The sequence below is a fragment of the Podarcis liolepis genome, assembly GCF_965112155.1.
Source record: "Podarcis liolepis genome assembly, chromosome: 18".
Lineage (NCBI taxonomy): Eukaryota > Metazoa > Chordata > Lepidosauria > Squamata > Lacertidae > Podarcis > Podarcis liolepis.
The window spans coordinates 4957806-4974265 of NC_139572.1; the positions used below are offsets into that span (position 1 = coordinate 4957806).

At 50.7% G+C, this 16460-nt stretch overlaps 1 protein-coding gene across 5 annotated transcripts in view; it reads left to right on the top strand.

Moving 5' to 3' along the window:
• FBN3 (fibrillin 3) overlaps positions 1–16460 on the top strand; it is a 154221-nt gene that overhangs the window by 67515 nt on the left and 70246 nt on the right. For all 5 annotated transcript variants that reach the window (XM_083483535.1, XM_083483539.1, XM_083483536.1 and 2 more), the window contains 11 exons: positions 4161–4313; positions 4785–4982; positions 6356–6499; positions 7183–7302; positions 9166–9291; positions 10450–10572; positions 12165–12440; positions 13494–13547; positions 14120–14245; positions 15137–15262; positions 15524–15643. In XM_083483535.1, coding sequence (XP_083339661.1) covers positions 4161–4313; positions 4785–4982; positions 6356–6499; positions 7183–7302; positions 9166–9291; positions 10450–10572; positions 12165–12440; positions 13494–13547; positions 14120–14245; positions 15137–15262; positions 15524–15643 — 1566 coding nt within the window. The remainder of the gene's footprint in view (positions 1–4160; positions 4314–4784; positions 4983–6355; positions 6500–7182; positions 7303–9165; positions 9292–10449; positions 10573–12164; positions 12441–13493; positions 13548–14119; positions 14246–15136; positions 15263–15523; positions 15644–16460) is intronic.

Genomic DNA, 16460 nt, shown 5'->3' on the forward strand with positions numbered 1-16460 from the left:
CAACAAGAAGGCCCTATAACTGCGAACCCACCACCAGTAACAATAGTTCTCTGGGTGATGTACATTTCTCCAATGAAAATAGGGACATCCCAACATTTCTCCAATGAAAATAGGGACGCCTTAGGAAAAGTGGGACATTCCGGGATCAAAACAGGATTGTCCCTGGAAAATATGGTCCCTTTCACAGAGCTACGATTCCCAGAGCAGTTTAACAATCAATCCCTCTTCGCAGGGAACTCTGGGAATGGTAGTTCAGAGGGTGGGATATAGAGGCCTCCTAAGAGGTCTTGGAGGGACGCGGGTGGCGCTGTGGGTTAAACCACAGAGCTTAGGACCTGCCGATCAGAAGGTCAGCGGTTCGAATCCCCGCAATGACGGGGTGAGCTCCCGTTGCTCGGTCCCTGCTCCTGCCATCCTAGCAGTTCAAAAGTACATCAAGTACAAGTAGATAAATAGGTACCGCTCCGGCGGGAAGGTAAACGGCGTTTCCGTGCACTGCTCTGGTTCACCAGAAGCGGCTCAGTCCTGCTGGCCACATGACCCGGAAACTGTACGCCGGCTCCCTCGGCCAATAAGCGAGATGAGCGGTGCAACCCCAGAGTCGGCCACGACTGGACCTAATGGTCAGGGGTCCCTTTACCTAAGAGGTCTTGGAGCTCTGGACAAACAGCTCCCAGAATTCTTTGGGAGAAGTCCTGGTTGTGAATGTAGTCCACTTGCTACCCAGAAAGCCTCCTTGCCATTTCCAGATCTTCCTTTTGAAGGAGCATCTCTGGGACCAAGCTCTCAGGGGTTGGTTTGGGGGCCTTTATAGTGGGGAAAGGCCCAAAGGGTTTGGGGGTCAGCAGAAATGTGGTCCACGGCTGCTGCCCCCTCCGTGCCAACGCTTTTGCAGGCAATCTGCTCTGTGTACCTGCCGTGAAAGCAATAAGTTCAGCCAAGAGATGGGGGGCGGGCGGGGGGTGCTGAGAGGGAGGGAGCTACAAGCTGAAAGAGCCCCCTGTTTTTTCCCAGCCGCCTCACGGCGAGGTTCGTGTCAGATCAACCGAGCCGCCGGCAGAAATGGAAGTTTGTGACCTTAATTCTGAGAGGAGAGTCAACAAGCGGCCTCAGGAATTTGCGGGAAGCATCTGAGTTTAATCAAAAGGAGATGTCAAAGTTAATGAGGACCAAGAGGCACATCGCCCCTCCCTCTCTCTTCCCCCCTGCAGACCCGGTTGCGCAAAGGCATATTTATCGCACGCAGCATAGAACATTACAGTATGGCCACAGCGTCAGGGCCTGTCCATTTAACTGTTTCTTCCCAACGAATCTTGGCTTTGCGCTCCCATCCATCAATATCTCTGTTATGTACTGAGTTGAATAGGATCCGAATGCAGCATTCTGATTGGTCCTAGAACAATAGGATCCGAATGCAGCATTCTGATTGGTCCTAGAACAATAGGATTCAGAATGCAGCAGTCTGATTGGTCCTAGAACAATAGGATCCGAATGCAGCAATCTGATTGGTCCTAGGACAATAGGATCCAAAATGCAGCAGTCTGATTGGTCCTAGGACAATAGGATCCAGAATGCAGCAGTCTGATTGGTCCTAGAACAATAGGATCCAGAATGCAGCAGTCTGATTGGTCCTAGAACAATAGGATCCAAAATGCAGCAGTCTGATTGGTCCTAGAACAATAGGATCCAAAATGCAGCAGTCTGATTGGTCCTAGGACAATAGGATCCAAAATGCAGCAGTCTGATTGGTCCTAGGACAATAGGATCCAAAATGCAGCAGTCTGATTGGTCCTAGGACAATAGGATCCAAAATGCAGCAGTCTGATTGGTCCTAGAACAATGCAGCAGTAATGACTGGTCCGCAGGAGCCACCCAATCCAGCTCCAGATGGAAGTGAATCCACAACCTGATTGGCCTACAGGAGAATCCAGGAATTAGCCAATCACGTGCGGCCCATTGTGTAAATATGGATATACAGCAGATATTTTGGGGGAACTTGCATTCCTCCTCACCACTATGAGCTGAATAAAGAGCATGAAATCCACTCTCAACTCCAAGTATATTTCAATCTCTTTGGCCTGCAAGTAATATTGCCAACTTATCATGACTATCTGTGCTCCTCTGCCTTTAACAGCTCCTTGACATGCAGAAATTCGGCAAGTCAAGTTTTCATGGAGCGGCTAATCGCGAAGGCCTGAACTTTGGCAGCCCCGAGTTCAAATCCCGTTTACCTTCCCGCCGGAGTGGTACCTATTTATCTACTTGCACTTTGACATGCTTTCGAACTGCTAGGTTGGCAGGAGCAGGGACTGAGCAATGGGAGCTCACCCCGTCGCAGGGATTCAAACCGCTGACCTTCTGATCGGCAAGTCCTAGGCTCTGGGGTTTAACCCACAGCGCCACTCGCGTCCCTTTGAGACATGCAGAGGTACCACTGTATAATTATTTGTCCCCCTCAAAAAGTTCCGTTCCCAAATAGGGCGGGGGATTTGGAGAGAGACCACCCATCCTTTGCTCGAGGTTCGGGCTTGCTCAGATATGGCGGTCTTCGCCACAGAGGGAACTTTCTGTAGAGAGGAGCATTCCAGTTCCCTGCATGTAGAAGATCAATAATAATAATAATAATAATAATAATAATAATTTATAATTTATACCCCGCCCATTTGGCTGGGCTTCCCCAGCCACTCTGGGCGGCTTCCAAAAAAATATTAAAATACTGTAATACATCAAACATTAAAAGCTTCCCTAAACAGGGCTGCCTTCAGACGTCTTCTAAAAGCCTGGTAGTTGTTGTTCTCTTTGACATCTGGTGGGAGGGCGTTCCACAGGGAGGGAGCCACTACCAAGAAGGCCCTCTGCCTGGTTTCCTGTAACTTGGCTTCTCACAGTGAGGGAACCGCCAGAAGGCCCTTGGAGCTGAACCTCAGTGTCCGGGCAGAACGATGGGGGTGGAGACGCTCCTTCAGGTATACTGGACTGAGGCCATTTAGGGCTTTCAAGGTCAGCACCAACACTTTGAATTGTGCTCGGAAACGTACTGGGATCCAATCTAGTATGTCAGGGGGCTTCCTGGCACGCTGGTTGTCTAAGTGCAGGGTTTGGTTGCCCAACTCCCCTTCCCTGCCGCGGCGCCTCCCTCAAAGGGTTCCCGCTGAGCTCTGTGTTTGTGAACCAGGCCTCAGCATGGGGGAAGGAAAGCTGGAAAGGTTCCTCGTGAAACGTCCCGGGAATGGTGGATTTCTTGGGCTGTGACTCACGGCCATCTGGGAGGTGGCTGCGAGGAAATTCCCTCGCAGCCAGAGTCCCACCCAAGGCTTCATTAGCCTTTTGACGTTTGCATCCCGGGCTGTTAATTGCGAGCTTTTCCAATGGAGGGGTTGCGAGAGCGGATGATGAAAGACGGCGTTTCCAGGGCTGGCCAAACGGTGCAATTAACAGCAAGCACTTTGCAGGGGGGGCCTCATCATCCACCTCTCCTTTGGCGCACAGGCACCCCAGACGAATGAGTCATCCAGGGTTGTATATCCTCCTCCCCTTTCCTCAATTTCTTTGCCAGTGGGGAGTTTTGTATCTGATTTCTCGCAAGAAATCCGTTTTTCTTGCCATGCTTTCTAGGACTTCGCCGCTGGTGTCTTTGCGGGTGGGGAATGTGGATTTGGAATTCCCCCTTCCTAGGGAAGCTGGTTAAAAGCCAGAGCGAAATGCGCTTGGATATGCTGTTTTACCTATCTATACCTGCAAGGGAAGCGGGTGGCGCTGTGGGTTAAACCACAGAGCCTAGGGCTTGCCGATCGGAAAGTCGGCGGTTCGAATCCCCGCGACGAAGTGAGCTCCCGTTGCTCAGTCCCTGCTCCTGCCAACCTAGCAGTTCGAAAGCACGTCAAAGTGCAAGTAGATCAATAGGTACCACTCCGGCGGGAAGGTAAACAGCATTTCCATGCGCTGCTCTGGTTCGCCAGAAGCGGCTTAGTCATGCTGGCCACATGACCCAGAAAAACTGTCTGCGGACAAACGCCAGCTCCCTTGGCCAGTAAAGCAAGAGGAGCGGCGCAACCCCAGAGTCGTCCGCGACTGGACTTAACTGTCAGGGGTCCCTTTCTCTGATCTCATGCACAAAGCAGGCTCTGCGCATCAGTGACACCTCTCATTTCTCATTCCAGACCAGCGAATCGGCACTTGCTTCTCGGCACTCATCGGCGGTCGGTGCGCTGGGGAGCTACCCGGGCAATACACGAAAATGCAGTGCTGCTGTGATTCTGGGAGATGTTGGGCCATTGGTCAAACTCCGGAAATGTGCCCTGTGAGGGGGTCAGGTGAGTGAGCCGGAGGCAGGGGGAAGACTAAGGGGACTCAGCGTCAGAAGAGTCTAGGAAGGGCGAGACCCCAGCTGACAGGCGGAACCAGAGGAGGAAGGAGCAAAGGAAGAGGTGGAGCAAGGCTAGAGTCTTAAACTGGTGTCTGGGGGGGAGGAGATTCAGACGGAGCTTCGGCGGTCTAGAGTTTCAGACGTAGAGCTGCACGCTACGGCTGTGGAAGTGAAACTGAACTTCAATAAAGACTTTTGTATATCACAACGAACTGGCGTTGGTCCTTTGTGAGCTGGGACCTCGGGCAGCTCTGACAGAAATGATTTTGGAATGTTGCATTATTTTATTGTTGTTAGCCACCCTGAGCCTGACTTCGGCTGGGGAGGGCGGGATATAAATCAAATTTATTATTATTATTATTATCCTTCCACCTTAAGCGGGAAATGACGATTTGGTTCTCTGCTTTGCCCTCCCCAGATGAATATCGCCGGCTGTGCATCGAAGGCCTCCCAGTGGTTCCGGGCTTCCCTGGATCATTTCCCGGGGTTCCTGGCTTCGGCCCCAACGGCGTTGGACCAGGAATTAGTGGTCCCGGTGCCTTTGGCCCAAATGGCGCAAACGGTCAAGGTGGGATCCCCGGACTGCCTGGAATGGGGCCCGGAAGTTCAAGCATCGGTAAGTGAGGAAAACGCACAACACACAAGTTTCTAGACCTCATGGTTGAGTGGGAAAGGCCTGCCTTATAGCCCGAGAGACGCTGGAGATTTAACCTGGGATTTTCCACCAGGCAAAGCAGTACCGTGGTACCAAGGCGCGCTTTCCCATAGAAAGTACAGTGGTGCATCGGTTTAAGAACAGTGCGGTCTAAGAACGATTCAGTTTACGAACGCTGCAAAACCGGAAGTAGTGTCCCAGTTTGCGAACTTTACCTCTTTAACAGAATAGAACAGAGGGACAAGGGTGGTGCTGTGGGTTAAACCACAGAGCCTAGGACTTGCCGGTCAAAAGGTCGGCGGTTCGAATCCCCGCAATGACGGGGTGAGCTCCCATTGATTGGTCCCTGCTCCTGCCAACCTAGCAGTTTCCCCAGCCACTCTGGGCAGCTCCCAACAGAATATTAAAATACAATAACCTATTAAACATTTAAAGCTTCCCTAATCAAGGCTGCCTTCAGATGTCTTCTAAAAGTCTGGTAGTTGTTGTTCTCTTTGACATCTGGTGGGAGGGCGTTCCATAGGGTGGGCGCCACCACCGAGAAGGCCCTCTGCCTGGTTCTCTGTAACCTCGCTTCTCGCAGGGAGGGAACCGCCAGAAGGCCCTCGGAGCTGGACCTCAGTGTCTGGGCTGAACGATGGAGGTGGAGACGCTCCTTCAGGTCTACTGGTCCGAGGCCGCTTAGGGCTTTAAAGTTCAGTACCAACATAGAATCATAGAATCATAGAGTTGGAAGAGACCACAAGGGCCATCGAGTCCAACCCCCTGCCAAGCAGGAAACACCATCAGAGCACTCCTGACATATGGTTGTCAAGCCTCTGCTTAAAGACCTCCAAAGTAGGAGACTCCACCACACTCCTTGGCAGCAAATTCCACTGTCAAACAGCTCATACTGTCAGGAAGTTCTTCCTAATGTTTAGGTGGAATCTTCTTTCTTGTGGTTTGGATCCATTGCTCCGTGTCCGCTTCTCTGGAGCAGCAGAAAACAACCTTTCTCCCTCCTCTATATGACACTTTGAATTGTGCTCGGAAACGTACTGGGAGCCAGTGTAGTTCTTTCAAGACCGGTGTTATATGGCCTTGGCGGCCGCTCCCAGTCACCAGTCTAGCTGCCGCATTCTGGATTAGTTGTAGTTTCCAGATCACCTTCAAAGGCAACACCACATAGAGCGCATTGCGGTAGTCCAAGAATGGACCTGCGCCTCCATGGACAGCTGTTGAGCAAAAGATCCCTCCGTTGGAGGGGGTCAGATTAAATGACCCACAGATGTCCCCCCCCAACTCTTCCCCGCTCGCAGCAGCAGCAGCAGTAACCACCCCTGGTGTTTTTGCAGGAACAGCCACCCTCAACCAGACCATAGACATCTGCAAGCATTTCACCAACCTCTGCTTGAACGGGCGCTGCATTCCCACCCCATCCAGCTACCGCTGCGAATGCAACATGGGCTACAAGCAAGACATGCGGGGAGAATGCATTGGTGAGTTGGGGGGTCCCGGGACCAAGGGTGCATGCATGCGCAGCCTTGGCTGACGGAGCAAAGCTCACGCTAAGAGAATTCTTGCCGCAATTGTTGCCATAGCTGTCAACCGTCCCTTATTTGGCGGGACAGTCCCTTATCCCAGCGCCGTGTCCCGCTGCTGTCCCTTATTGATGATGTCCCTTAAATTTCCCGGGTTTCAAAGGAAGCAGCTCCTCTCCCTCCCTCCCTGCCGGCCAGGGAGAAGGGAGGCTCCAACTGTGTTGCTTGGCTGCGTTGCTCACCCAATAAGGAGTCTAAGAACGACTGGGGGGTGGAGCTTGCATGCCTTTGCCAATCAAATCGGCCGCGTTGCCTGGGGACTCGCCTTTGCTCAGCGCTTCCCAGCGGAGAGGTGATGGTGGTTTTCCTTGCTGCGTCCCCTTTGCCGGGTTGCTGCGCTGTGGGAACCACCGCTTGAGGCTTCGTTTGGCTGCTGGCTGGGCTTTCTGCCTTTGGCTCGGAGGGGCTCAGAAGTTGAACATACCTGTGCTTGGAAAATCCCTTATTTTGGCTGCTGGTCCCTTATTTTCGAGGCTGCTGGTCCCTTATTTTCAAATCTGTAAGTTGACAGCTATGGTTGTTGCATACATGAACGGTCTTCTATCTTCCCTTGGTATCTCTCTCCACCTTTCCTTGCCAAGACATGGACGAGTGTTCGAGTAGCCCCTGCCTCCACGGCGATTGTGTGAACACGCCCGGCTCGTACCACTGCAAGTGCCACGAGGGATTTCAGAGCACCCCTACCAAGCAGGCTTGCATTGGTAAGTTCGGGGAGAAGCTGAGTGCCATCTTGGGGAACCAGGGCAAAAAAATCCCCCTTTCGGATTGGTGATTATTGTTATAATAAAAAAAATTGCTCCTTTATCCCTTATGGGTAGCCAAGAGCCTGTATAGAGTCCTTAAGTAGGTTTTCTATCGGTAGGAGAAATTAAGAGAGGCCTTTAAGTAAAAGAAAAGAATAAGGGAAAATTAGATAAAAACAAGGGAGAGGATTTGCTGAAACAAATTTGGAAATTGGGATGCAGAAAGGGGAGTTACGGGGAAGTCGGTGAAGTAAGGTTTAAGAAAAAAGGATTTGAAATTATACATGTTTGTTTATGTGTTTGTTTGTTTGTATTGTGCATTGTTTGTGTTTATACAAATTGTGAAAAACCAATAAAAATTTTATTTAAAAAAAAAAGAAATTAAGAGAGGCCTTTCAGAATTGCGTTCGACCGAGCGACTCCTCCAGTTGAGTCGCCTCCGACATGATTAACGACCTGAGCCTTTGATCAGACTCCAAGCACGTTCCCCATTCCGCAGAGTATCCTGCACAGGGAAGAGACGAGAAGTTTGAGCTACATGGCTAAAGAGCGTTTTATTCCTAACTACGCAGACAGAAAAGAAACATACATGCTCTCTCTGCGAGAGCAGAGAGCAACTGAACAACAAAGTAACATCACATCCGTCTCCTATCTTCTGTGAGACTTCCGACAGCCTGGAATCTCTGGAATGTAAACAGAGTTTTGCGACTCAAAACCACTGCACAGTGGGAACACACAGAAACCAACATCCTCCCCCTTTCTGTGAATACCACTGGGCAGTGTGTCATGTACAATCTCAGTACAAGCCCAGTTTCTGTACATAGGTACAGGGTTGATCCTTCGGAACAACCTTGGACAATAAAGGCCCACCAGAGAATATTGAGAAGCAAAGCAGCTAGTAAGCCTGATCTTTATTCAAGGAGCTGTTGCAACAGGGTCCTCCGCTCATCGCACGCAGGAGAGAGGAGAACCCTGAACAATGGTGTGCAAGCCCTTATATAGACTTTTGAAATTGCCTGCCCTGTAGCTCAAGACCAGCCCCCAAATGAGCAAAATGGTCACAAATCCAGTACTTTATGGATTGGCGCAGTCCATAAAAATCCAGTTACAGGCAGGTAGCTGTGTTGGTCTGCCGTAGTCGAAACAAAATAAATTAATTTAAATTAAAAAATTCCTTCCCGTAGCACCTTAGAGACCAACTAAGTTAGTTATTGGTATGAGCTTTGGTGTGAATGCACGCTTCTTCAGTTGCAGTACTTACAACTTTAACATTATGGGATAGAGTGGTACCTCGGGTTACATACGCTTCAGGTTACAGACTCCACTAACCCAGAAATAGTACCTCGGGTTAAGAACTTTGCTTCAGGATGAGAACAGAAATCGTGCTCCGGCAGCATGGCAGCAGCAGGAGGCCCCATTAGCTAAAGTGGTGCTTCAGGCTAAGAACAGTTTCAGGTTAAGAAGGGACCTCCGGAACGAATTAAGTACTTAACCCGAGGTACCACTGTATAGAACACCACACCAGAACAAAGTGAGGAGAAGAGAAAGTAAGACCCAGATTCCTTCTGGCCTATTATAGTCAGTATGTCCTTGACAGACAGATAGGAGAACCCGTTAAAACCAGCTGTACGCCACTTCCCGGAAGGAATAACCCAAACAACAGAAACCTCCGGCCTGTTTCTTTCACGTAGAAAGAAACCTTCCAGAACCCTCTTGAATTAATCAGAACAGGAGAGATCTCTACACATCAGATCAATACTTTCTGTACTAAGAAATGCAATCGGACAGTTCTGACTTAACGCCTTTTTGGTTCCCCGCTAGACATCGACGAGTGCATCATGAACGGACTGATGTGCCGGAACGGGCGTTGTGTCAATACCGACGGCAGCTTCCAGTGCATCTGCAACGCCGGCTTTGAAATCACTCCGGACGGGAAGAACTGTGCTGGTAAGGATTAGGCCCTTTTTGTCATGGGGTGGGGGTGAGGGGTGGGGCATGCGAGGCCCTCTGTCTGGTTCCGTCAGGGCAAAGGGAGCCCAGAGAGGAGGAGGAGGAGGAAGGGTGAGGGAAGAACAAGATGGAGTAGAGAGCCAAAATGGATGGGTCTGTAGGGGTGGGGGAGCAATCAGTTGAAGCCTCTGGGAAGACCTAGCGAGGGAGGAAAAGGTGAGGGGGAGAAGGGAAAAGGAAGGAAGGAAGGAAGGAAGGAAGGAAGGAAGGAAGGAAGGAAGGAAAGAGAGAGAGAGAGAAAGAGAGGGAGGGAGGGAGGGAGGGAGGGAGGAAGGAAGGAAGGAAGGAAGGAAGGAAGGAAGGAAGGAAGGAAGGAAAGGGGAAATACAGAAAGAGGAAGGAAGGAAGGAAGGAAGGAAGGAAGGAAGGAAGGAAGGAAGGAAGGAAGGAAGGGGAAAATACAGAAAGAAGAAGGGAGGGAGGGAGGGAAGGAGGGAGGAAGGAAGGAAGGAAGGAAAGAAAGAAAGAAGGAAGATGAAAATGAAGAAGGAAGGATGGATGGATGGATGGAAGGAAGGAAGGAAGGAAGGAAGGAAGGAAGGAAGGAAGGAAGGGGGAAATACAGAAAGAAGAAGGGAGGGAGGAAAGAAGGAAGGGGAAAATAAAGAAAGAAGAAGGAAGGAAGGAAGGAAGGAAGGAAGGAAGGAAGGAAGGAAGGAAGGAAGGAAGGAAAGAAGGGCAAGTGGGGGAGAAAGAGAGCCCCCTTTTGGCTCTCGCCTTTCCCATCACTATTTTCATCTGCCTGTGCTACAAAGGAACCTAGACAGCTGCTGTTGACTGTCAGGCCATTGGTCCATCTATCTCAGTCTACACTGACTGGCAGCTGCCCTCCAGAGATTCAGGGGGGAGCCTCTCCCAACTCGTGGGGCAGACGCTCCACCGCTGAGCTATGGCCCTTCCCCAGATAAGCTCCCGGGAGATTTTTCTCAGCTGGAGAAAGGAAGGGGGGGAGGTTCCCTGCTCCAGTTTCCGCAAATCCTCTGCCCCCCCCCCACCTTGGGAAGGGGCTTCCCCGAGCCAGTGATGCCAGGGGAGGCCGTGGCGGGTAGGGGGAGAAATCCCCATGGTAAATTGCTCCCTCCCTTCCTCCCGCAGATCACGACGAATGCGCCACCACCAACATGTGCCTCAATGGGATGTGCATCAACGAAGACGGTAGCTTCAAGTGTATCTGCAAGCTGGGCTTCATCCTGGCTCCCAATGGGCGATATTGTGTCGGTGGGTAGACTGCGGAAAAACTCTACCAGGGATCGCGAGCGGGGGAAGTTTTTTTTTTTTTTTTAAGATATTTATTAGAGTTTCCAATTTTTTACAAACAAAAGAAAAGACAAACATAAAAATATTAAAAACACTTAAATTTCACAACTTATTTTCTTGTAACTTATTCCCCCGACCTCCTCATACCTCCCCTTCTTGTATACCCAGTTTAAGTTGTTTGTACAGCAAATCCTTATCTCAACATCTTAAATTATTGTAGCTTTAAATTCTTGCTTACAGAAAGAGAGTCGTTTTATCGTAGTTACAGCTTGAAACCACTTAATTTCAATCCAGCATCATTCAACATTCCTTAATTTTACAATATTTTTGTAAATAGTCCTTAAATTTTCTCCAATCTTCTTCTGCCGACTCTTCTACCTGGTCCCGGATTCTGCCAGTCCCATACAATCAATCAGCTTCATCTGCCAGCGAGCGGGGGAAGTTTACATTTCCAAAAACATGAGCAAAGTCTTTGCCCTCCGCTTGCAACAACCCTGATCAGGTGTTCTCCCGATGGTTTTCCGGTTTGTTAAATCTGCACACGGCTTTATTGCGGTCCGTAGACCCACAATACAGAGTGCGGCATAGTATACCGTATTTTTCGCTCTATAGGACGCACCCGACCATAGGACGCACCTTGTTTTAAGGGGGAGAACAAGAAAAAAATAATTCTCCCCCTCTCTGCTCAGCGCCCCTTCAGCGAAGCGGCAGGAGAAACGGAGCCCCTTCCATTTCTCCTCCCGCTTAGCAGAAGGGGCGCTGCGCAGAGAGGGAAAGATGTGCGGCGCTTCTCCAGCGAAGCGAAGCCAGGAGAGCAGGAGGGATCGGTGCACACTGACCCCTCTCGCTCTCCAGGCTTCAGCGAAGCAACCCGAAGACTCCAGAGCATGGGGGGAGCGCTCCCTATGCGCTTCGGAGGCTTCACGTTGCTATCACCGAAGCCAAGGAGCCGGCATTCGCTCCATAAGATGCACACACATTTCCCCTTAATTTTGGGAGGGGGGGAGTGCATCTTATAGAGCGAAAAATACGGTATATATCAACATTAAAGTTATTAGTCACCAGAGGAGCTTTAGCCTGTACTAGGGCTGACAAACGTCCAGAATTTCCCAGACATAGCCAGGATTTGCCTGCCAAAAATGGCACATGGCAGCTAATAATAATAATTTACTATTTCTACCCCGCCCTGGGATGCGGGGGGCGCTGTGGGTTAAACCATAGAGCCTAGGACTTGCTGATCAGAAGGTCGGCGGTTCAAATCCCTTGAAGGGGTGAGCTCCCATTGCTCGGTCCCTGCTCCTGCCCACCTAGCAGTTTGAAAGCACGTCAAAGTGCAAGTAGATAAATAGGTACCGCTCCAGCGGGAAGGTAAACGGCATTTCCGTGAGCTGCTCTGGTTCGCCAGAAGCGGCTTAGTCCTGCTGGCCACATGACCCGGAAGCTGTATGCCGGCTCCTTCGGCCAGTAAAGCGAGATGAGCGCCGCAACCCCAGAGTCGGCCACGACTGGACATAATGGTCAGGGGTCCCTTTACCTTTACCTTTCCCTGGCAGACATCGACGAGTGCGAGACCCCTGGAATCTGCATGAACGGCTGGTGTATCAACACAGAGGGCTCCTTCCGCTGCGAGTGCCTGGGGGGGCTGGCCATCGGCGTGGACGGGCGGGTCTGCGTCGACACCCATGTCCGCAGCACTTGCTATGGCGGCATCAAGAAGGGCACCTGCGCCAGGCCTTTCCCCGGCGCCGTCACCAAGTCCGAGTGCTGCTGTGCCAACCCGGACCACGGGTTCGGGGAGCCTTGCCAGCCTTGCCCGGCCAAGAACTCAGGTGAGTTGAAGAAAAGCAATTTGTACGTGCCGATAAGGATTCTGGGAATCAGGTTCCTCCTTGCCCCCATGGCAGTAGATAAGAAGTCCAACGAAAGGAAGAAGAAGAGTTTGGATTTTATATCCCGCTTTATCACTACCCTAAGGTGTCTCAAGATGGGACGTGGGTGGTGCTGTGGGTTAAACCACAGAGCCTAGGGCTTGCCGGTCAGAAGGTTGGCGGTTCGAATCCCCACGACGGGGTGAGCTCCCGTGGCTCGGTCCCTGCTCCTGCCAACCTAGCAGTTCGAAAGCACGTCAAAGTACAAGTAGATAAATAGGTACCGCTCCAGCGGGAAGGTAAACGACGTTTCCGTGCCCTGCTCTGGTTCACCATAAGCGGCTTAGTCATGCTGGCCACATGACCTGGAAGCTGTACGTCGGCTCCCATGGCCGATAAAGCGAGATGAGGGCCGCAACCCCAGAGTGGGTCACGACTGGTCCTAATGGTTAGGGGTTCCTTTACCTTTACCTTTAAGGAGTCTCAAAGCGGCTAACAATCTCCTTTCCCTTCCTCCCCCACAACAAACACTCTGTGAGGTGAGTGGGGCTGGGAGACTTCAGACTAGCCCAATGTCACCCAGCAGCTGCATGTGGAGGAGTGGGGAATCGAACCCGGTTCACCAGATTACGAGTCCACCGCTCTTAACCACTACACCACGCTGGCTCATTTCTAACTGGAATGTCTTACCACATTCCAGCGCCACAGACCACAGCACCACCCGCGTCCCACAAGGACAATAAGGACCATAAGGTCTGAGCATTCTCAGTGTCCATGGAATACAGCCAGTGGCGTAGCGTGGGGGGTGCAGGGGGGGCCGGCCGCACCGAGCGCAACATCTGGGGGTTAGGGTTAGGGGGCGCAAATCCACGGGTTAGGGGGCACAAATTACTTGCCTTGCCCCGGGTGCTGACAACCCACGCTACGCCACTGAATACAGCGACTCTTTCAGCACATGAATCTAAAAAGCCTTAGAATCGCTGAGTTGACAAAGACTTGTGTGTTTTTTTGCAGCTGAATTCCAAGCTCTCTGCAGCAGTGGCATCGGCATCACAGCTGACGGAAGAGGTAAGTTTCGAGGAAAGTGACCCCCACCCCACCCTTCAGCAGCTTGTGGGGGGTTGTGAAAGGCTGGGGCCTCTGCAGAAACTCAGTCCTGATGGTGTTAAATGTTAAAAACTTCCCTAAACAGGGCTGCCTTCAGATGTCTTTTAAAGATAGGATAGCTGCTTATTTCCACATCTGAAGGGAGGGCGTTCCACAGGGCGGGCGCCACCACCAAGAAGGCCCTCTGTCTGGTTCCCTGTAACCTCACTTCTCGCAATGAGGGAACCGGCAGAAGGCCCTCGGCGCTGGATCTCAGTGTCCGGGCAGAACGATTGGGGTGGGGAAGCTCCTTCCGGGATACAGGACTGAGGCTGTTTAGGGCTTTAAAGCTCAACACCAACACTTTGAATTGTGCTCGGAAACGTCCTGGGAGCCAATGAAGATCTTTCAGGACCGGTGTTATATGGTCTTGGCGGCCGCTCCCAGTCACCAGTCTAGTTGCCGCATTCTGGATTAGTTGCAGTTTCCAGATCACCTTCAAAGGTAGCCCCACGTAGAATTATTAATTCCCAAATCCCCCCTCTTGTGTCCAGATATCAACGAGTGTGCTTTGAACCCGGACATCTGCCCCAACGGGATGTGCGAGAATCTACGGGGAAGTTATCGCTGCATCTGCAACCTGGGCTACGAGTCAGACCCCACGGGCAAAAACTGTGTGGGTGAGTGATTTCGCGGGGTCGCGGAGGGCTCTCAGGGGGCCGTCTAGAGATCGACGTAACCTCGAAACACATGCGCAGACAAGCCTGTGGCATGCGCAGTTTGAGCTGTGAAACGGAACCGCTGTGGAGCTAGTTTACAGCAACAATGTTTTGTGTTGTGTAGGCTCCTAGGATGTAAGTCCAGGGCCCCGTCTGCTCCCTAAAACATCCCTGGTTTGCTCCTTTCTATATATATAGGGTGGGTCCCTTCTATATAAAGGCACACAGGTGGCGCTGTGGGTTAAACCACAGAGCCTAGGACTTGCTGATCAGAAGGTCGGCGGTTCGAATCCCCGCGATGGGGTGAGCTCCCGTTGCTCGGTCCCTGCTCCTGCCTACCTAGCAGTTCGAAAGCACCTCAAAGTGCAAGTAGATCAATAGGTACCACTCCGGCAGGAAGGTAAACGGCGTTTCCATGCACTGCTCTGGTTCGCCAGAAGTGTCTCAGTCCTGCTGGCCACATGACCCGGAAGCTGTACGCCAGCTCCCTAGGCCAATAAAGCGAGATGAGCGCCGCAACCCCAGAGTCGGTCGCGACTGGACCTAATGGTCAGGGGTCCTTTTACCCTTTACCTATATATAGGGTGCCTACATTCTGCATAGACCTGCTGCATGGCAACATGGGCAAATGGCTTGAGATACCTATTAGGTCCATAAATGACCATATAGCATATATTCAACACAAAAAACAGTGGCAATTTGTTGTTGAGAAAGGACAGCTGGACATAGAAAGGGCCCCATTACCTTCAATGGCTTAGGGCCTCATCCAACCTGAATCCGGCCCTGGGCGCTGGGTGCTGTAACCCGGCCGGCCTCCATGCGCAGCTCACGCTCGTGCGACTCTCTCTCCAGATGTGGACGAGTGTGCCGTCAACCGGCTGCTGTGTGACAACGGCCTGTGCCGCAACACTCCAGGGAGCTACAGCTGCAGCTGTCCCAAGGGGTTTGTCTTCCGGACTGAGACGGACACCTGCGAGGGTAAGTGTTTGTGCCCGGTGCCGGCAAGAAAGGGAGCGGATCTCTGTTGTCGGCGAAACTGGCTCTTTAATTAAGGTTTTAGCGCCAGCCAAGCTGGCACCTTTGCCTGTCCTTTGAGAAGTTGGGATGTTGGCGAACGTCCCGTGGCTTCCCACGAGGGAGAGGCGACACAGGTAGGACTAAGAAGGCTGGTTTCAGGATCTGTGCGGGATAAATTCAGCAAGGTTCTAGCCGCGGCGACTGAATTATCTCTCCTTCCAGATATCAACGAGTGCACCTCCAACCCGTGTATTAACGGCATATGCAGGAATAATGCTGGCTCTTTCGCCTGCGAATGCTCCCCGGGAAGCAAGTTGGATTCCAGCGGCACCATCTGTGTTGGTAAAGAGCCTCTCTTTTTTCGTAATTTTTAAAAATTGATTTCCATACCGTTTAACAAATTCAATTCAGTTTCAGTGTGATACGCCCTTTGCCTTTCTCCTTCCTATACTTACTTCCATGATGTTTCTCTTCTGCTTCTGTTCAAATCCCTTTATCCTTACATGTCCTTAAATTCCTTAAAGTGGGAGGGATACACAGGGAAATGCAAAAAAATAATAACAGCAAAAAGCAAATTGGAAGAGGAGGAATAGCAAAAAAAAAAATGCATTATAATGGGGAAATTCACACTGAAATGCAAAGAATAAATATAATAGTGAAATACAAATTATTATTATTATTATTACAACATTTATTTATTTATTTATTTACTTACTTACTTACTTACTTACTTACTTACTTATTTACTTATTTACTTATTTACTTATTTACTTATTTACTTATTTATTTATTTATACATACCCTGCTCATAGAATCATAGAATCATAGAGTTGGAAGAGACCACAAGGGCCATCGAGTCCAACCCCCTGCCAAGCAGGAAACACCATCAGAGCACTCCTGACATATGGTTGTCAAGCCTCTGCTTAAAGACCTCCAAAGTAGGAGACTCCACCACACTCCTTGGCAGCAAATTCCACTGTCAAACAGCTCTTACTGTCAGGAAGTTCTTCCTAATGTTTAGGTGGAATCTTCTTTCTTGTAGTTTGAATCCGTTGCTCCGTGTCCGCTTCTCTGGAGCAGCAGAAAACAACCTTTCTCCCTCCTCTATATGACATCCTTTTATATATTTGACCATGGCTATCATATCACCCCTTAACCT